The sequence below is a fragment of the Salvelinus sp. IW2-2015 genome, linkage group LG15, assembly GCF_002910315.2.
Source record: "Salvelinus sp. IW2-2015 linkage group LG15, ASM291031v2, whole genome shotgun sequence".
Lineage (NCBI taxonomy): Eukaryota > Metazoa > Chordata > Actinopteri > Salmoniformes > Salmonidae > Salvelinus > Salvelinus sp. IW2-2015.
In genome coordinates, this window is record NC_036855.1 from 35141980 (window position 1) to 35163528 (window position 21549).

The 21549-nt window shown below is 44.9% G+C and overlaps 1 protein-coding gene across 1 annotated transcript in view; it reads left to right on the forward strand.

The window, feature by feature from the left end:
* The window catches only part of LOC111973998 (F-box and leucine-rich repeat protein 17), a 358763-nt gene that overhangs the window by 114903 nt on the left and 222311 nt on the right, over positions 1-21549 (forward strand). The window contains 1 exon segment of the mRNA XM_024001485.2: positions 16104-16234. Coding sequence (XP_023857253.1) covers positions 16104-16234 — 131 coding nt within the window.

Here is a 21549-nt window from a genome sequence, read left to right on the forward strand (position 1 = left end):
CATTCACTTGTGAGGCCATGTGCTGAACACAGTGAGTAGTGTAGTAAACGACGAAAGATTTCAAGACTAGAAGTGGTAAAAGTAGTATCCATCTCCAGGTAAAAATACACTTKATGTAGTCATTGGCCTATATCCAAATCTGACTTTGGTGCAGGTTATGTTGTACTTCACATTGCCATTTCTGGTAAACACACTATATCAAATAAAATCTATGTTTCTTTGTCACATGCACAGGATACAGAAGGTGTAAACGGTACAGTGAAGTGGTTACTAGCATAGTAGCAATATCAAAAACAGGAAGTATACAGATAAAAATATTTTATGCTTTAAATAATTATTAGAGGACGCTTACCCAGACACACTTGTATAAATTGATGGGCCATGTGAAAGAAATGCTATAATCAAATGTATTTATAAAGCCCTTCTTACATCAGCTGATGTCACAAAGTGCTGTACAGAAACCCAGCCTAAAACCCCAAACAGCAAGCAATGCAGGTGTAGAAGCACAGTGGCTAGGAAAAACTCCCTAGAAAGGCCGGAACCTAGGAAGAAACCTAGAGAGGAACCAGGCTATGAGGGGTGGCCAGTCCTCTTCTGGCTGTGCCGGGTGGAGATTATAACAGAACATGGTCAAGATGTTCAAATGTTCATAGATGACCAGCAGGGTCAAATAATAATAATCACAGTGGTTGTCGAGGGTGCAACAGGTCAGCACCTCAGGAGTAAATGTCAGTTGGCTTTTCATAGCCGATCACCACCCCCAGMCACATCTAGCTAAGTGGATGGGTCACTATTAGGGTTGCAAAGGGTTGGAAATATTCCATGGGAAGTTAAGCCCAGGAATTTTGCTAAAATTAATCAAAACAGTTAGCTTATAACAGTGAACCTTTTTTTGTGGGATACACATAAGGCAATTCTAGGTCTTGTGGCATATTTTGATGAACCTATCCCCAATTCAATGGAGTTGCAAMCCTTTGCATGCACAGTGCATTCTTCCAACACATGTACAGCTGATTCTCAAGATCTTGCACACTAATGAGATGCTGTTGAGCCCACACTACTACACTGTCTGAGCCTAGGACTACATGCTTTCTGGTAAGTTTTGATTACAATACTGGGTGGGGTGAATATACTTTATATGACATACATTATTCTTTGTTAACTAGTAAATAGTAGCCTACACCAAAGTGTGTTTAAATCATTTCTAAAATGTTAACAATTTCTACTAGTTAGTTTTTGCTACCATGTGGGTTTTAGCTTGCTTGAGCCTGCTAACTGAGGAGTGTTAATTCACCTSTTTCCATACATGTTTCATTTGAAAACATTTATCTTACAAAGGAGTTGTATTTGGGGTTTTTTAACTACTTTTTTCTAATCTTTACAGGAAAATGCAACGGGCACTATCTGATGTGTGGAGACATTTCACTGCAGCTAATGTAGAAGGAAAAGCTGTGTACATTTGCAAATACAGTGCCAAATCATACGTGAAGAATGCAACAAAGATGCAGAATCATCTGGCCAAGTGCATAAAGTTCCCTCAGAGCTCACAACAAGCAACCTCTGACAAAAGTCCCTCTACTTCTATTCGAGGTGAAAATGATGAATCAGACACCTTATCGATAGCAACAGCTCATGGGCCTCCTGGAATCAGAAGTTTTTTTTGACTCAATGGAGGAACGTAGTCAGAGAAATGCTGATAAATGTCTTGCTCGAGCTGTGTATGCAACTGGTTCACCTCTGATGCTCACAGGCAATGTGTATTGAAGAGATTTCTGAATGTTCTTTGCCCAGCATACAGCCCTCCAACCAGACATGCTTTAACTACTAATTTGCTGGATGCAGAGTTCAACAGAGTTCAAGTGAAGGTCAAGCAAATCATAGAGAAAGCAGACTGTATTGCAATGATCGCTGATGGGTGGTTGAATGTTCGTGGGCATGGAATAATTAACTACATCATCTCCACCCCTCAACCAGTATTCTACAAGAGCACAGACACAAGGGACAACAGACACACCGGTTTCTACATTGCAGATGAGCTGAAGGCAGTCATCAATGACCTTGAACCACAGAAGGTATTTGCATTGGTGACAGACAATGCTGCAAACATTTATTTGTTCATTTTATTTATTTTTTATTTCACCTTTATTTAACCAGGTAGGCCAGTTGAGAACAAGTTCTCATTTACAACTGCGAACTGGCCAAGATAAAGCAAAGAAGTGCGACACAAACAACACAGAGTTACATATGGGATAAACAAACGTACAGTCAATAACACAATAGAAGAATCTATATACACTGTGTGCAAATGTATAAAGATTAGGGAGGTAAGGCAATAAATAGGCCATAGTGGCGAAATAATTACAATTTAGCAATTAAACACTGGAGTGATAGATGAGCAGAAGATGAATGTGCGAGTAAAGATACTGGGGTGCAAAGGAGCAAATAATAAATAACAATATGGGTATGAGGTAGTTGGATGGGCTATTTACAGATGGGCTGTGTACAGGTGCAATGATCGCTAATCTGCTCTGACAGCTGATGCTTAAAGTTAGTGAGGGAGATATGACTCCAGCTTCAGTGATTGAAAGCTGCTTGGTCTAAAGTGGAGGAGTCCTACCCTCACATCACACCCATTGGCTGTGCTACTCATGCATTGCATCTGCTCCTCAAGGACATCATGGCACTGAAAACAATGTATACACTCTACAAGAGAGCCAAGGAAATGGTTAGGTATGTGAAGGTTCATCAAGATATAGCAGCAATCTACCTCACCAAGCAAAGTGAGAAGAAKAATAGCACCAYGTTGAAGTTGCCCAGCAACACCCGTTGGGGTGGTGTTGTCATCATGTTTGACAGTCTCCTGGAGGGGAAGGAGTCTCTCCAAGAAATGGCAATATCACAGTCTGCCGGTATGGACAGCCCCATCAAGAGGATCCTCCTGGATGATGTATTTAGGAAGATAGTGGTAAGCAGCCCGAAACTCCTGAAACCTATAGCAGTAGCCATTGCACGACTTGAGGGAGACAATGCCATCCTGTCTGATGTTCAGAYTCTGCTTGCAGATGTAAGAGAAGAAATCCGTACTGCCATGCCCACGTCACTGTTGCTCTAAGCAGAGGAAACTGCAGTTCTGAAATACATAAAAAAGCGTGAAGACTTATGCCTGAAGCCCATACACACCGCAGTGTACATGTTGGACCCCAAGTATGCTGGCAAGAGCATCCGGTCTGTTGCAGAGATCAACAAGGCCTATGGTGTCATCACTACCGTGTCGCCACCATGGCCTGGATGAGGGCAAGGTTCTTGGCAGTCTGGCGAAGTACACTTCCAAGCAAGGGCTTTGGGGATGGAGATGCAATATGGCAGTCGTGCCAACATATCTCATCAGCCACCTGGTGGAAGGGACTTTGTGGATCTGATGTTCTTTCCGCTGTTGCCTCCATCGTACACCAAATTCCACCAACATTATCCGCCTCAGAGCGCAACTGGTCCTTGTTTGGGAACACACACACCAAAGCAAGCAACAGGCTGACCAATACAAGTGTTGAAACTGGGAAAATTTTAGGCTTTTTGAGCCTGACAACGAGCCATCCTCAACAATGTTGGAAAGTGACAGTGAAGATGAGGCTTCAGAGTCTGATGTTCAAGAGGTGGACATTGAGGAGGTCCAGGGAGAAGACATGGAAGCCTGAGAGGAAGACAACCAAAGCTTTAGTTTCTAGACTATCGTTTTACAGATGTATGTTGAAAACGTTTTTGGGAGATGCGATGGATCATTGGGGATCATTCAATATTCCCTTCTGTTCAGTGAAATCATCCCATGTGAAGAGTCAACTCATTTAATTAATGTTCAATTCATAACTAAATCGTTTTTTTTTATTTCTATTGGAAGGATTTAATAATTTGCAATTATGTCTACTTATGATAAGGTGAAAGGTTTCTGTTTCTGTCTCCAAATGATATAGTAAATATATCCAATTCAAAAAACATCTACATTTAAATGGTATTAATATTAATTTGCATATATTCCCTTTAATTCCCACTGAAAGTTTCCACCTCTGAATATYCCCCAAAATGTGCAACCCTAGTTACTATTGTCTAGACATGCACAGATAAGGGTAAGGGTCTAGCTACATTCAGATATTATATGTTTCTAATTTTGTCCGAAAGTCATGTAAATCGTGGTGGGGCAAACAATTGAGATGTGCAAACTATGGCATGAGAGGACAACGAGTGGATACTAGGCAATTTGTAATTTCGATGAAGACATAAATGAGCGAGCTAGGATGGACGTAGTCAATATAACTATTTGTTCAGCACGTTTGAAATGTACGGCATCAAAATTCATATTACATCATTTATTCAGCAGCATACAAGACATTTTTGGCCTCACCTTGTTGTGCTGTGCTCATTTGAACAGGAAGGTGGCGCGGCGGTCCTTCGTGGGCAAATTTTGGCATCAAACTTTGTCATCAGTCTGGCATTCTCTAGATTTATKGTGCTTTCAAGACAACTGGAAACTCTGAATAAAATAAGGTCGAACMATGACGTCAGTGATCTTCAGTTTGGAGCTYTAGAAAGAGGCACAAATTCCCGACTTGGAATTTCGAGTTGGATGACCATTGAAAACGTATTTTCCCAGTTGTAGCTCATTTTATTTCTGAGTTCCCAGTTGTCTTGAACTCACTGAAGTCTGMGATTTCCCAGTTACGAGTTTCCAATTGTTTTGAACACGGCAGAAATCATGATGGATTGACAGCATGGCCAATGTATTCAACCTTTTCTGGCCCATCTTGTTGAAGCTTGGAAAAGAGATCCTTAAACCCAGACTTGGACCACACAGCCGCTCCACTGAATAGCAAGCTAGTGATTGCTTTGCAACGCTTGCAGTTAGCCACTGATTCCTCCCAAACCACTCATTGTTGGATTTGCGATTTCCAACTTGTTGTATAATGTTTATGTCCAATGGCCAATGAGCACTGATATGTTTTATCTATAATTTCTCTTCAYTATGACAAGATTGAAAAGCATTTGCCAGTAGATTGTCGACTTGATTCATGATGATGACTGCTTGCTTGCTTGCTAAGATTTTAAAAGTATGATGTTGACGTGATCAGTCCAATCAAAGCTACTGTATATATAACGTGATTTGACAWCATTTTATCTGTGGCCAATGACCTTGAGCTTTCTTGGATGGGCACTTCTAATGTAAATCTATGGCAGCACCCAAGGGACTTGACTTTTAAAGCTCTACCCGTAGATTTTGCGGTGACGTAGTGTCCCCATGAGTGACGGAACACTGAGCCAATCACGGCGCAACTAGAGAACATTACCGGCCGCTACACTCTGTGTTTTCCACTGGCTGCCCCGCCACCACAGAAAGCACTGAGCTAGGCTGAAACACTTGCATTTTGGAGCTGCCTTACTCAAGAAAGAAAAAAAGAGAAAAAAGAGAGATGTTTGTAAGTGGCTTTATCCATAATAAAGCACTGCACTACCTTCTTAACAACACTATCAACAAGTTAGGTCCTACAGGCCCTAGCCAGCGCGGCTGGCCCTTGGATGTACACAGAGAGCTAATATTAATATTAGCATGACAATCTCTCCTTGCTMAAAGTGGAGGAGAGATTGACTTTATCACTATTTATAAGAGGTATTGACATGTTCAATTACCCGAGCTGTCTGTTTGAACTACTGACGCATAGCTCGGACACCCATGCATTGGGGCGGCAGGAAGCCTAGTGTTTAGAGCGTTGGACTAGTAACCGAAAGGTTGCAAGATCGAATCCCCGAGCTGACAAGGTAAAAATCTGTCGTTCTTTCCCTGAACAAAGCAGTTAACCCACTGTTCCTAGGCCGTCATTGAAAATAAGAATTTGTTCTTAACTGATTTGCCTAGTTAAATAAAGGTAAAATAAAAATAGCCCCAAGACATGCCACAAGAGGTCTCTTCAAAGTCCCCGAGTCCAGAACAGACTACAATGAGCCATGACTACATGGAACTCAATTCCACATTAAGTAACTGATGCAAGCATTGAAGTTATATAAAAATACACCTTATGGAACAGCGGGGATTGTGAAGCAACACAAACATATGCATACACACACGATAACATGGATTTTGTACTGTCGATAATGTATTGGCTCCTACTCTGTATTGGAGTAGGGGCCTGGGTGCCCTTTTTTAAATGGTGTCAACTGCCTTAATTTTTCTGGACCACAGGAAGAGCTGCTAATGGGGATCCATAATAAATACAATCAATGAATAAAAAATAAAAAATGTATTACACTTTTTTGTTTTATTAAAGAGGTGGGGCTCAAATCAAGTGGAGCTCCACAACAACATTTGAGCAGTAGCCTTAGCTGGCTACTCAGCTAGGCCGACAATTGTTTTGGAATATAAAATACAGCAATGCTGCATTCAACCAGATGGGTGATCCATGCAAATTGAAAACATTTTTTACGTTTAAATGTTACATCAACCTAGCTGCGTTTTTTGTCATTTCGAGTGAAATACTTTTTGATTAGGGTTGCAGTATATTATGCACATCTGAAAGCATAGCAGCAAAGGCTGGACCAGTATTATTTTCCTCTTTTGTTTTAATATGTTAAAATGCTATATACAACATCCTATGTACATAAGTGGACTTTATAAAGGGACATATGTTTTTCTAATAAAACAATGGCCAGTTTGGGTCGAGGTTGTATGCATGTTTTTTTTGTTGTTGTAAAAAAGCAAACATAATAGAGTATGTCTGGCCAGCAAATTATTATATATTTTTTTCAATATGGCCCATGCACTGATTTGAGTTTGACACCCTTGTCCTAAAGAGTCACCTCGTACCCTACCATTGACAATGACCCAGGCTTCGGCCACGCTGCAGCAGAGTTTTTGTTGATGSTGGTGTCATAATTATTTCTGGGGGGGCATATTCAAGTGATTAAATCAATTGTGGTCAATTATAAAGTTGTCTCCCCGTGTGCTTTTTGAATCGGGAAGAGTTAAGGTCACCACATACCAGCACAATATCTTGGGTTTGAAGATTGCATATCTCTAAGTCAAGGTCAGAGAATATGTCATCTGAATAGTAAGTAGACTCCGAGGGCAGTACATATATAGCACAGAGAAATACATCTCTCTGTGAGAGATTTTTTATTTTCAACTAAATGTGATCGTTTCCCAATTTTAGGAATTTCTGATTCCTGATTTTCTCTCTATCCAGTCTAATATTTTACAGTTGTTTTTGTGATTGTACAATGAGCTCTCTGTAATTACATGGACAGTGGGTAGCTACATCGGCTCTACACCATGTCTCTGGCAATAATATGCCTCTCTTATTATTGATAACAATAAAACCAGGGTCTCTACCACTGAAGTATATAAACCCTGTATTGCTGATGCTATGTATTGGCCATTGGCTGCTTTGCGTGCTGTTGTCTGTGCACAATCATGTTTGTACCCTGTTTTGTGCCGCTACCATGTTGTCCTGCTGCCATGTTGTGTTGCTACCATGCTGTGTTGTCATGTGTTGCGGCCATGCTATGTTGTTGTCGTCTTAGGTCCCTCTTTATGCAGTGTTGTATTGTCTCTTGTCGTGATGTATGTTTTGTCCTATACATATATATATATATTTTTTTAATGAATCCCAGCCCACGCCCCCGCAGGAGGCCTTTAGCCTTTTGGTAGGCCGTCATTGTAAATAAGAATTTGTTCTGAACTGACTTGCCTTTGTTAAATAAAGTTTAAATATATATTTTTTTGAGAGGCTTTGAAGCCACTGGTCAGCCATATTAGCACTCCCCAGTAGGAGTAGTCCTCCATAGTAATGAGTGGAAGTCTACAGTGTTCAATTAAATGTTTCAAAGACAAAATTACATGTATTTAACACATTTTTTTGTAGTGGGGACAGTAACATTAGTGATTTCAAAGAATTATACTTTAAGGATWAAAAAATATATATATATTTGTATGTTTAGATCACATCATTTAGAAGTATGCAATAAGGTGTCTGTAATAGAACACATGTAGCAAAAACGAATGTAGACATTTAATACATGCATTTCTATAGCTTACAAAATATATTTTTTTACGATAGTTAGGGAGTGCCAAGATGTAGGGAYGGTGGATTCAGCACAGTGCCCCCTATGAGTTATATAGTGTGTGTATATAAATCATTGGTCTCTACTCTTCAGGCCAAATGCTGAAGAATTTGTTTAACCTTTATTTACCTAGGCAAGTAAGTTAAGAACAAATTCTTATTTACAATGACACACACACACATGCTGAAGAATAAAGGCCCTGGATATTCCAGCAGCTGATATCGAAAGAACTCATTCTAAACAACAACAAAAAATATTTTCAGTAAATAGATGAACAAAACAAATCAAATAACTCTCTATCTCGCTCCCCTCCTCTGTCTCTCTCTCCCCTCTGTCTCTCTAATCCTGTGTGTGCTGGTGTAGATAACAGCCTGTGGCCAGTGGTAGGGGGAGGGCAGTGAGAGGGCTGGACCAATAGAGGGTCATTTACTCTCCAACCCACCAATCTAAATGACCACATGCATCACAACCCGTCCACACACTCATCACACTACGCACGCACATCACATACAAACTTATAYACCAACAGCTGAGAGAGAGAAAGGGAGAGAGAGAGACGAGTGCAAGCGCGAGAGAGATTTGGCTTGATGCCAGAGGGATAGCCCTGCCACAGCTCTGCTCTCCTGACTGAAACGGATAAGAAGAGCGAGGGAGGGAGAGAGAGAGAGAGAAATGGAGAACAAATTCATATCATTATTCAGTATTATTATATCCTTGTTGTTAGGCATTTGACCCAGAAAGCTGACTAGTGTGGAATGACCTGTGCGATATTGTGTGTCTCTCTCATCTGATGTGCTGGTGTTTTGAATGTGGACCAGCGACACCTCTCTCACTCACACCTCCACCCTGCCCCGTCACTCGTCCTCTCTCTCTCACACCTCCACCCTGCCCCGTCACTCGTCCTCTCTCTCACCTTGGTAAACAAACAGAAGGTGTCCTGTCCTCTCACCATGCAACACCTCTGGACAGAGAGCGTGCGAGACGGGAAACACTACACCTAGCATTGCTTTGCCCTTGGTCAACTCTTTAAGACAACTCTTGAAGACAACTCTTGCTATAAGGACAACTGTTGTTCTGCCCATGCTGGTCATAGCTGTGTGCTCCTTGATTCTATAGTTGCCAGATTGACTTTTCTCTTACTAACAAACCTGTTTAGTTACTCCTCTTAGAAAGTGTGGCATGGCCACAACATTCAGCCTAAGTTATACACAGTCTTTGTGATTATTACTAGCCATGCCAGCTCTGTCAGTCCTAACCACCTTTGATCTTGTAGCCTGTAAGCTGGTTATGTGTCTATGGCAGGAGTAGACTGGGCCGGTCACACAGGTCTTGGACTAGAATCAATGACCTCATAGTTCAGGGTCCAGTATTCTAACCATGACATTTCCTTTCCATGTGGTATCGACTATGGTCCAGCTTCCTATCTGGCACATGACGCTACACAGTTGGTCATGGCACCGTGCACTGGCAACACACACACACACACACAAACTTTAATCTAAAGTTTCCGAAAACTCYCGCCCCGGTTTGTTTAAAGGTGAACCATTTAAATTTTTATTTCATAAAATGTGACATTTTCTATTTGACCCCTGACCTGTGCTCTCATTTCCTGCTTTTGAGACGTGTTTAATTATGGAGGAGGTAGGTGGGAGCCAACCTCACCAGCTGGTCCACAAAAACATAGAAAATATATTTGAACTGAAACTTACCACATGATACAGACTTACAGTAAAGAAATGGAGAGTTAAAAAAAAGATGTTAACATAATAATTGAGACTAACGGAACTGTGAATTAAAGGCTAGATACGCACAGTTCAGTTGTATTATATATCAGTTACTGGTTAGAAACCTCTTTTTTCCCCCTCATAATGTGATGCTCTGTAGCGTTTGCTAGTCTCCATGCTCTGTGGTAACTGTTTGGTTTGTTATGACTAGCTTCACAAGGAGTCTGCACAGACATGTATTCCCAAAAATATTCTCACCAAAATGATTCAAAATAAATAATATTTATGTAATTTATATATATGGAATATATGGAAGAAGGGGAGTGATTGAGTGCTGCATCAGATGACCTGGCCTCCACAATCAGCTGACCTCAACCCAATTGAGATAGTTTGGGATGATATATATACACTGCTCAAAAAAATAAAGGGAACACTTAACAACAACAATGTAACTCCAAGTCAATCACACTTCTGTGAAATCAAACTGGTCCACTTAGGAAGCAACACTGATTGACAATAATTTCACATGCTGTTGTGCAAATGGAATAGACAAAAGGTGGAAATTATAGGCAATTAGCAAGACACCCAATAAGGAGTGATTCTGCAGGTGGTGACCACAGACCACTTCTCAGTTCCTTCTATGCTTCCTGGCTGATGTTTTGGTCACTTGAATGCTGCGGTGCTCTCACTCTAATGGTAGCATGAGACGGAGTCTACAACCCACACAAGTGGCTCAGGTAGTGCAGCTCATCCAGGTGGCACATCATCGAGCTGTGGCAAGAAGGTTTGCTGGTGTCTGTCAGCGTAGTGTCCAGAGCATGGAGGCGCTACCAGGAGACAGGCCAGTACATCAGGAGATGTGGAGGAGGCCGTAGGAGGCAACAACCCAGGAGCAGGACCGCTACCTCCGCCTTTGTGCAAGGAGGAGCAACTGCCAGAGCCTGCAATGACCTCCAGCAGGCACAAATGTGCATGTGTCAGCATATGGTTCACAAGGGCTCTGAGGATCTCATCTCGGTACCATGGCAGTCAGGATACTCTCTGGCGAGCACATGGAGGGCTGTGCGGCCCACAAAGAATGCCACCGCACACCATGACTGACCCACCGCCAAACCGGTCATGCTGCGGATGTTGCAGGCAGCAGACAGTTCTCCACAGCGTCTCCAGACTGTGTCACGTCTGTCACATGTGCTCATGTGCTTCAGTGTGAACCTGCTTTCATCTGTGAAGAGCACAGGGCACCAGTGGCGAATTTGCCAATCTTGGTGTTCTCGGCAAATGCCAAAGTCGCACGGTGTTGGGCTGTAACACACCCCCCACCTGTGGCGTCGGGCCCTCATACCACCTCATGGAGTCTGTTTCTGACGCGTTTGGAGCAGACACATGCACATTTGTGGCCTGCTGGAGGTCATTTGCAGGGCTCTTGGCAGTGCTCCTCCTTGCACAAATGGCGGAGGTAGCGGTCCTGCTGCTGGGTTGTTGCCCTCCTACGGCCTCCTCCACATCTCCTCGATGTACTGGCCTGTCTCCTGGTAGCGCCTCATGTCTGGACACTACGCTGACAGACACAGCAAACCTTCTTGCCACAGCTCGCATTGATGTGCCATCCTGGATGAGCTCACCTACGTGAGCCACTTGTGTGGGTTGTAGACTCGGTCTCATGCTACCATAGAGTGAGAGCACCGGCAGCATTCAAAAGTGACCAAACATCAGCCAGGAAGCATAGGAACTGAGAAGTGGTCTGTGGTCACCAACCTGCAGAATCCCTCCTTTATTGGGGGTGTCTTGGCTAATTGGCCTTTAATTCCACTTTTGTCTATTCCATTTGCACAACAGCATGTGAAATGTATTGTCAATATCAGTGTTGCTTCCTAAGTGGACAGTTTGATTCACAGAAGTGTGATTGACTTGGAGGTCAGCATGAGACGGAGTCTAACAACCCACACAGTGGCTCAGGTAGTGCAGCTCATCCAGGATGGACATAATGCGAGCTATGGCAAGAAGGTTTGCTGTAATCTGTCAGGCGTAGTGTCCAGAGCATGGAGGCGCTACAGGAGACAGGCAGTACATCAGGAGACGTGGAGGAGCCGTAGGAGGGCAACAACCCAGCAGCAGGACCGCTACCTCGCCTTTTGTGCAAGGAGGAGCACTGCCAGAGCCCTGCAAAATGACCTCAGCAGGCCACAAATGTGGCCTCTGCTGCAGAGGATACGTTCATTAGAGTTACCAGTCTCAGAAATTGCAGCCCAAAATTATGCTTCATAGAGTTCAAGAACAGAACCATCAACATCAAACTGTTCAGAGGAGACTGGCGTGAAACGACTAATAAACGACACCAATGAGAAGAAGAGACTTGTTTGGGCCAAGAAGCACAAGCAATGGACATTGACCGGTTGAAATATGTTGTTTGGTCTGATGAGTCCAAATTAGAGATTTTTGGTTCCAACCGCGTGTCTTTGTGAGACGCAGAGTAGGTGAACAGGATGATCACCGCATTGTGGTTTTCCCACCGTGAAGCATGGAGGAGGAGGTGTGGGAGTGCTTTGCTGGTAAACCAAGAAGGGGGAGTGATTGAAGTGCTGCATCAGATGACCTGGCCTCCACAATCAGCTGACTCAACCAATTGAGATAGTTTGGGATGAGTTGAACCGCAGAGTGAAGGAAAAGCAGCCAACAAGTGCTCAGCATATGTGGGAACTCCTCTATAGACTGTTGGAAGCATTCCAAGTGAAGCTGGTTGAGAGAATGCGAAGAGTGTGGAAAGCTGTCATCAAGGCAAAGGGTGGCTATTTGAAGAATCTCAAATATAAATTATTTTGTTTTAAACATTTGTTTACTACATGATTCCGTATGTGACATTTCATAGTTTTGATGTCTTCACTATTATTCTACAATGTAAAAATTGTAAAAATAAAGAAAAACATTTGAATGAGTAGGTGTCCCAAACTTTTGACTGGTACTGTGTATATATATATTTTTTGTCACATACATCAGATGGGTGCAGTGAAATGTGGTGTTTTGAGGTTCAGCCATAATAGTACGGCACCTGGAGCAAATTGGGGTTACGTGCCTTGCTTAAGGGCACAGCACAGGTTTTTCACCTTGTCGTGCTCGGGTATTCAAACCAGCCCCCTTTTGGTTACTGGCCTAACTACTAGGCTACCTGTTACCATTTATTTTTTCCCTCTCTTTTTCCTACGTTAAATGTATTGATTAATGAACAGACTTCCATGCGGTGTTAACCTCGAGCTCCGCTCATCATCTCACACGCTGGAACAGAAACACCAGAATTTTTCCATTATTAAAATCATAAACCCCAAAAGTTTTTTTTTTTTTCTTTCTTCTCCATGGCAATAGTTCACTGGACCTTCGTTGCCCCAATGTGATTAATACAAAGTGAGGAAAATCTGGCGTGGTGGCGCGTGCGTAGGCTGAGCCCCAGAGCAGCTGTGTTTCACAGGTTTGAGTGTTTTTTATTAACACTGTGAATAATCAGCCAACCCTTCCTGCCAACTCACAGGAGTGAAACTGCTACGGTAAAAAGCAGCGCCAACGAGGAACAACATGCCAGAACACTCTCTCTCTCTCTCTCTCTCTCTCTCTCTCTCTCCTTCTGTCTGTCTGGTCTGTCCTGTCTGTCTGTCTGGTCTGTCTGTCTGTCTGTCTGTCTGTCTGTCTGTCTGTCTGTCTGTGTAATGAATTAGTATCAACTCTGTCTTATAAATGGAAGTGATTCATTATCCTGATGATATAGGCCCGAAAACTCCATTCATTATAATCTATCAACAGTGAGACAACAAATACTGTCACTCCTTTCAACGTGATGGATTTTACTCATTCGACCTTTTTTTTTTTTTTTTCTTGACATGGATTTTCTTTCTTTATTTGAGGGATTTAGGGATATTTTTCGATCCGCATTCCAAAATGTAGAATTTTACCCCATTGTGGTTTTTGGAGTTTAACAAGGTTAGTCTCAGTCGTGACTGTGCTACTCTCCTCGTTTATGCAGACCTATGCTAATTCACTCGCATACAACCCAGCTGCACATCGGCCAATCAGAACTGAGGGTTTGTTGCCCTGGTTTCTCAGTGGGAAATTCACATCAATGTCTGGCTTCCCATAGGTTGTATGAGGTATTCAATTTGGGCAAAGATAAGCATATTTGAAGACCGAATTCCACTTTTGAAGTTGTGCTTTAGTGTTGGCCCCAGAATAAGTAGCCATACAAAATGGTGTGTGTGTCTGTGAGAGCGTGCAGGTGAGCCTTTGACATTTGACATCACAAGAGAGAGGCTGTTAGACGGAGACAGTGAGTGAGAGGTTTGTCTTATAGTCATTTCTGCGTTTTCTTTGTTTTGCCAACAACGCAGCCATATCTCCCCCCCCAACACATACACACACACACACCAGCCACTCTATGAATAATTTAACCCTTCAATCCAGAGTCGATCACTGGGGAACGCTTTAGGATATGTATTTATCAGGTGAGCCTTGATAATGTTTGTAAATTATTATTTTGTACTGAGTTTACATATGGAATGCTTCAAATGATGTGCTGTTGGGACACCATATACATAATGAAAAATATTAGGGGAAACCTACTCGTTATGGCGGATCCCATGTCTGATCCTGAATCATATTGCTGGGTGTCTGTCTCCCTCTGTCTGTCTCCCTCTGTCTCGCATCTGCCTCTGTCTCGCCTCTCCCTCTGTCTCGCCTCTGTCTCTGCCTTTGTCTCTGTCTCGCCTCTGTCTCTGCCTTTGTCTCTGTCTCGCCTCTGTCTCGCCTCTCCCTCTGTCTCGCCTCTGTCTTTGCCTCTGTCTCGCCTCTCCCTCTGTCTCGCCTCTACCTCTGTCTCTGCCTTTGTCTCTGTCTCGCCTCTCTCTCTACTGATCTACAGTGGAGGATTATTCACGGGGCTATCGCTACAAACAGATAAGTGTCGCACCTTGATCCATCAGTGGGGAGGAGGTGTCTGTTTTGTAGGGAGGAGAAGACAGCGAAGCATATCTTTATCTTCTTCCAGGCTGGTAGGGTTGTTTTCTGTCCTGGGTGGGTGGTGTACAGGCCTAGGGTAGGGGTTGACTGTGAAGCTATATGTTGGAGGGCCTAGGTATACCGTAGCCAACAGGCAAAGGGACTGCCTAGTAAACTACCAAAAATGGTGTGGAAGACCAGGAAAAATGAGATGTGGGGGAGGAGGGTGTACAGACCCCAGAGCTGTGCTGCTTTGAAATCCGTTGTAGGGGTGTGGGGCGTTAGGAGGGGGTTCTATGTACAGTAAAATGGGGGGGGGCTTGGTTCGCTCGCTCAGTAGAACATTTTTGTCCACCTCTGTAGCTGTCCATGTGACCAACACTAAGCTCTATGCATTCTAATTATGACTGCGACTACGGTTCCTCCCTGTACTGTCAACCCCGTGTGTGTAAAGCCACTGTGAACTCTACGGTTAATGCATCATGTATTTACCAGGCCACATGGTTATGTCGGATGTTTTTCAGACTGCACGGTCTCTGGCAAATAAAAAGAAGACACACTTCTGTTTCCGCGTGTGTCAAGTGAGAAGCAGATCCAGGGATTCTCCAGGCTGCCCTGCCCTACTCTTCCCACCTCCAGTCTGTCTTGACTAGAAGCCCACAGAGCAGACAATGATACCTCTAATCTTAATACCTACTGGAAGCTTGTTTTGTGTTTAGCCATGACTGTGACATTTTACACCCTGCTTCCCCGTTGTGCGTTTTAGAAATGGTATATGTTTTTAATAATACTTATTATCCGGCCTTCCTGGTGCGCACGCGTGTGCGTGTGTGCGTGTGTGCGTGTGTGTGTGTGTGTGTGTGTGCGTAGGCTTATCCATCCTCCTTCCCGAGTGTGTATCAGAGAAAATATACCTGTGTTGTTATTACTTGTTGAGTTGGTAATCCTCTCGTAACTTTCTTGTGCTGAAGGACTCTCTGTGCAAATCAAATGTTATTCGTCACGTAAGTGCAGACTTTMCCGTGAAATGCTTACTCACGAGCCCTTTCCCAACAACGCAGTTAAGAAGGAAAAATAACAAATAGATCAAATTCAAATACTAACACAAAATAACAACGAGGCTATACACAGTACAAGTGTCCTGGGGTACGAGGTAGTTGGGCTGATTGATTGAGGTCATATGTACACGCAGGTTTGGTCAGGTGATTGATTGAAGTGCTATGTATATGTATGGGGGGGTGGGGGTGAAAAGCAGAACACGTGTGTCTCTCTACTGACCTCTATCTCTGTCCTCTCTCCTAGCTGCGTAACCTGAGCAGCCTGGACCTGCGGCACATCTCCGAGCTCAACAACGAGACCGTGATGGAGGTGGTCCGGAAGTGTAGGAACCTCAGCTCCCTCAACCTCTGTCTCAACTGGAGCATCAACGACAGGTACACACACACACACACACACACCTACATATCAAACTAATGTTTTATGAGTTTCGGGCTTACATACTGTAGCTCCCTCACTTCTCATCTCAGATGTGTGCATTCATATTTCTCTCTGTGTGTGTGTGTGTGTGTGTGTTCCTGGAATCATAGCCATTTTCCTGTAGTGAAGGCAGCATATCGTCTATGCTCCTATATTATGAATGTGATGGTGTGTGAAATTGCTGTCGTGAGCTTTTCATCTCTTGGACTCTGGTTCTGTGTTGATGACAGTTTCTGTGTTGCACTGATGTGTTACTGTTCAGGGGGCTATTTGTCAATCGCTGGATATTGCTTCCTCTAACAGTGCGTACCCGCTGAACATGTTAGGGGGCGATGAAACACCGGAACCCATTCATTTTCAATGGAGAGAAGTCAAGTGGGCGGGGGGGGGACCATCGGGCAGTGCGAGCGTTGGGCGAGGGAGCATTAACAGGGCGGGACCAAAGAAATGGGGAAAGCTGAACTTGATGCAAATAGTCAGCGATATCACGGCGCAATYGACAGATTTGAAGCTCACCATAGCTTCCAGCCCCTACTGGATTGGCTGTTGATACTTAGCACTAGCTAGCCTGCTTGCTAGCATCCACATAATGACCGTATGTTACTTCTCTTGCGCTACAGGTATTGATATTCATTACGCTAGTTTCTATAGTCAGTCAAGTCTCAGGGGCTGGAGGAGAGTAGAGGAGGTGGAAAAAAAGACTTCAATAAATGGAAACTCAACTCTGACATGGGATGGGATTTCTGTGTTATGACACATGTTTGATGCGTTGTGGGACTGAGTCAAGCCAGTTGGCTCTTTCCCAGTTCTAGACCAGACGTGCACACAGATTTTGTTCCGTGGCAGAGAGCGAGGGGGAAGGAGAGAGAGAGAGGGAGAAGAGATTTGGGTAAAAATGCCTGGAAGCCATTATTTTGGACATTATTTTTGACTACAGGCTATGCCCCTAGGATGACAATGCCCCATCCACAGGGCACGAGTGGTCACTGAATGGCTTGATGAAAACCATATGCCCATGGCCTTCTCAGTCCCAGATCTCAACCCAAGTGAAACTCACGGGAGATTCTGGAGCGGCGCCTTGAGACAACGTTTTACGTCACCGTCAACAAAACAACATCATTATGGAATTTAGCGAGAAAGAATGGTGTCGCAATCCTCAACAGAGTTCTAGATACTTGTAGAATCTATGCCAAGGTGCATTAGAGCTGTTATGGCTGTTGTGGCCCAACGCCCTGTTAAACACTTTTTGTTGGCGTTTCCTTTATTTTGGTAGTTACCTGTATATCATGCTAAACAACATCACAACTGCTGCTACCAGTCTTATTATTACTGCTAAATACTGCACAATTTAAACACTTGCCCCCCATCCACAAAACGCGTGTAAATATTGGACTACAAACCGTGCCTTCATGTATTATAATTCATTGTTTATTCTCTATCACTGAGCTACTTACTTTACCGTCGTGTTCTTATCTTTTATGAATTTCGTTATCGTTGTTGTATTGTCCGAGAAAGAAAACTGCAGGTAAGCATTTCATTGGACGGCGTATACCATCTGTATCCTGTACCTACGACTAATCCAACTTTAAAACGAACACAGGCAGGGTTTAACGCTAAGACATACTGACTAACAAGTGTCTAGCGCGAGTAGTATTTGTGTTTTACTGACAACTCTCTACTATTCTGACAGAGGAGAGGTTTGGAACTGAGGTAATGTTTTGATATGTTAAACACACCGTCTCTACTTTGACTGCTATCCCTTTGTTTCATCATCTTCTATTTGACTCGTTATCGCTCTCCCCCTCTCTGTGTAACATTACTGGCACGGTGGAGAACCACATGTTGACCTGCTTCGGGTCATCACACGAAATGTTCTACAATTCTCAGGAAATTAAGAGTAGCAAAGAAGGACCTCCCATTGTCCAGTCAGACAGTCATTGGTCGAGTGTTGAGGCACAATGGTTTGAGAGGTGGAGAGGCGTTAGAGGGGGGATAAACTGCCAGGGTATTTTACCTCCCCTTGTGTCCTGTATTTTTGATGACACCTCATTTCATCACGCAGGAGCACACACGCACACACACACCTACACACACACACCTACACACACCTACACACCTCATGGGCTTCTATCTATCTGATGTCCCCATCAGGGGAAATTACACCTGAAATAAGAGGTCATTTTGCACCTGTTTACCTCACCACACAACACCTCGTCTAGGTCAAGCCCGCCAAATACCACAGTGGTAATCTAGCAGCAGGAACGGTAAATGGTAAAGAGATGGGATGTGGAAGAGGGGGAGGCACGGGTGGAAACGGTTTCTGCTAGATGACTGATTGCTAGTGGGGGCTTTCATAGAGTGCGGGTGTACTGTGTACACGCATGTGTGCGGCTCGCGTGTTTAGGGGAAACCTACTCGTTATGGCGGATCCCATGTCTGATTCTGAATCATATTGCGGGTGTCTGTCTCCCTTTCGTCTCCCTCCGTCTAACTTTCCGTCTCCCTCTCCGTCGCAGTCTGTCTTAGACTGCAGCGTTACATTCTGACATGCTAAACAAGGCTGTCCAGGAGAGGAACACACCAATAGAGGTAATCTCATTGTCAAACAGACACCCTACACAATTCTCTCTCTCACCTCTCTGAGATATGTGGCATTTCATAACAGTAAACCAGATTACCAATTTGATTTGCTCTCTGGCCCTTGGGCACTCAGCAGCAGATCGAGCGGCAGTAGGTTATACAGTACATCTGATATACAGCCTGATATACAGTCATACAGCCTAGGATTTATACACCTTGCAACTGGGGAAATCAAGGTGGTAAACTCTCCCCTCTTGCTTGCGTCACTCATTTTCCTCTCCTCTAACTCGCTCTGTCATCCCCAGCCTGTAGCCCATATCCTTGTACAACACCCATCGCCCCCAGCTCCCACAAACGCAGTTAATGTCATTATAGGGGATAGGGCCGGTGTGTGGTGTGAGGTGGGCGTGTGTAAGGGGTGAAGGACGGTAACGATCTCGCGGCCGCCCCTCAGAGTAATCTGGCACACGTCAATGTTTTAAATGTTTTTAATTGGTGGAGTATATAGATAACATAACCGCTCAAGTCAACCACGATCCCAGCAAAATTCATTAGATGCATAATCTGGTTTAGCAATGAGGCTGAGAAACTGGAGGAAAGCTGCAGCATTTGTATCTAGGCTGCATAGTAAATTCAATAGTGTGTTACACTCCAAAAAGCAGCTGCTAATACCTCAAGGCAGGTAGGCTGCTGCCGAGGGGCCATACATTTCATATACATAAAACAGATATAGAATTCAAATATATTAAAAATTATAGAATATAATAACAAGAGATGGTCTTACTCAAGCCAACCAAAGTCATGCCTCTAAAGGGTTGGTTTTTCCCTCTCTCTCTCTCTACCAGTAACTCGCACATATTCACTTCCGCAACGGAAAATTGTAGTTTCACCTGTTTTCCTTCTTTGGAGCGTGATTCCAGTGAATCGCAGCCAGCGGGTTATTTGAGTCTGTCAATCAATTCCAGAAATTGGAAAGTGCGCCAATGAGGAAAAACCTGGCAGAACCTTCTCTCCCCCTTGCCCTCTTTCTGTTCTCGTCCCCTTCTCTCTCTTCTTGCACCTCTCTCGCTTCTCTGCCCCCCCCCTTCTCCCCCCCTCTTCTCCTTCCCCTCTCTCTCTCCTTCCCCTTCTCCTCTCTCTCTCTCTCCTCCCCTCTCTCTCTCTCTCTCTCCCTTCCCCTTCTCCTCTCTCTCTCTCTCCTTCCCCTCCTGCTCTCTCTCTCCCTTCCCGCCCTGTCTCTCTCTCTCCTCCCCCTCTCTCGCTCTTCTCTCTCTCCTTCCCCCTCGCTCTCTCTTCTCTCCTTCTCCTCTGCTCTCCTATCGTGGCTCTCCTCTGCTCCTCTCCCTCGCTCTCTCTCTCTCTCTCTTCTTCTCCTTCCCCTCGCTCTCTCTCCTCTCTCTCTCTCCCTTCGCTCTCTCCTCCTCTCTCTCCTCCCCCTCGTCTCTCTCTCTCTTCTTCCCCTCGCTCTCTCTCTCTCCTCCCCCTCGCTCTCTCTCTCTCTTCTCTCTCTTCCCTCGCTCTCTCTCTCTCTCTCTTCCCCCTCTGCTCTCTCTCTCTCTCTCCTCCCCCTCGCTCTCTCTCTCTCTCTCTTCCCCCTCGGCTCTCTCTCTCTCTCTCCTCCTCCCTCGCTCTCTCTCTCTCTCCTCCTCCCCCTCGCTGTCTCTCTCTCTCTCCTCTCTCCCTCTCTCTCATCTCCTCCTTCCCCCTCGTCTCTCTCTCCTTCCCCCTCGCTCTCTCTCTTCCCTCTCCTTCCCCCTCGCTCTCTGCTCTCTTTTCTCTCCTTCCCCCTCGCTCTCTCTCTCTCTCTCTTCCCCTCGTCCTTCTCTCCCTTCCCCTCTGCTCTCTCTCTCTTCCTCCTTCCCCTCGCTCTCTCTCTCTCTCTCCTTCCCCTCGCTCTCTCTCTCCTTCCCCTCGCTCTCTCTCTCCTCCTCGCTCTCTCCTCTCTCTCCCCTCGCTCCTCTCTCTCTCTCCTCTCCCTCCTCGCTCTCTCTCTCTCCCTCCCCTCGCTCTCTCTCTCTCTCATCCGCCTCGCTCTCTCTCCTCTCTCCTTCCTCCTCTTCTCTCTCCTCTCCCCCTCGCTCTTCTCTCTCTCTCTCTCCTTCCCCCTCTGCTCTCTCTCTCTCTTCCCTTCCCGCTCTCTGCTCTCTCCCTTCTCGCTCTCTCTCTCTTCTCTCTCCCCCCTCGCTCTCCTCTTCACCCTTGGCACTCTCCTTCTCTCCTTCCCCTCCTCTCACTCTCTATCTCTCCTTCCCCTCCTCTCACTCTCTATCTCTCCTCCCCCTTCTCTCGCTCGCTCTCTCCTTTCCCCACTCTCCTTCCCCCTCCTCTCTCTCCTTCCCCCTCGCTTCTCCTCCCGCTCTCCTCCTCGTCTCCTACCCCTCGCTCTCTCCCTTACCCCTCGCTCTCTCCTTCCCCCTCGCTCTCTCCTTCCCCCTCGCTCTTCTCCTTCCCCTTCGCTCTCTCTCCTTCCCCCTCTCTCTCTCCTTCCCCCTCACTCTCTCTCTTCTCCTTCCCCTCGCTCTCTTCTCTCTCCTTCCCCTCGCTCTCTCTCTCTCCTTCCCCCTCACTCTCTCTCTCTCCCCCTTCCTCTCCTCCCCGCTCTCTCTCTCTCCTCTCCCCCTCGCTGCTCTTCCTCTTCCCCCTCGCTCTCTCTCTGCTCCTTCCCCCTCGCTCTCTCTCTCCTTCCCTCGCT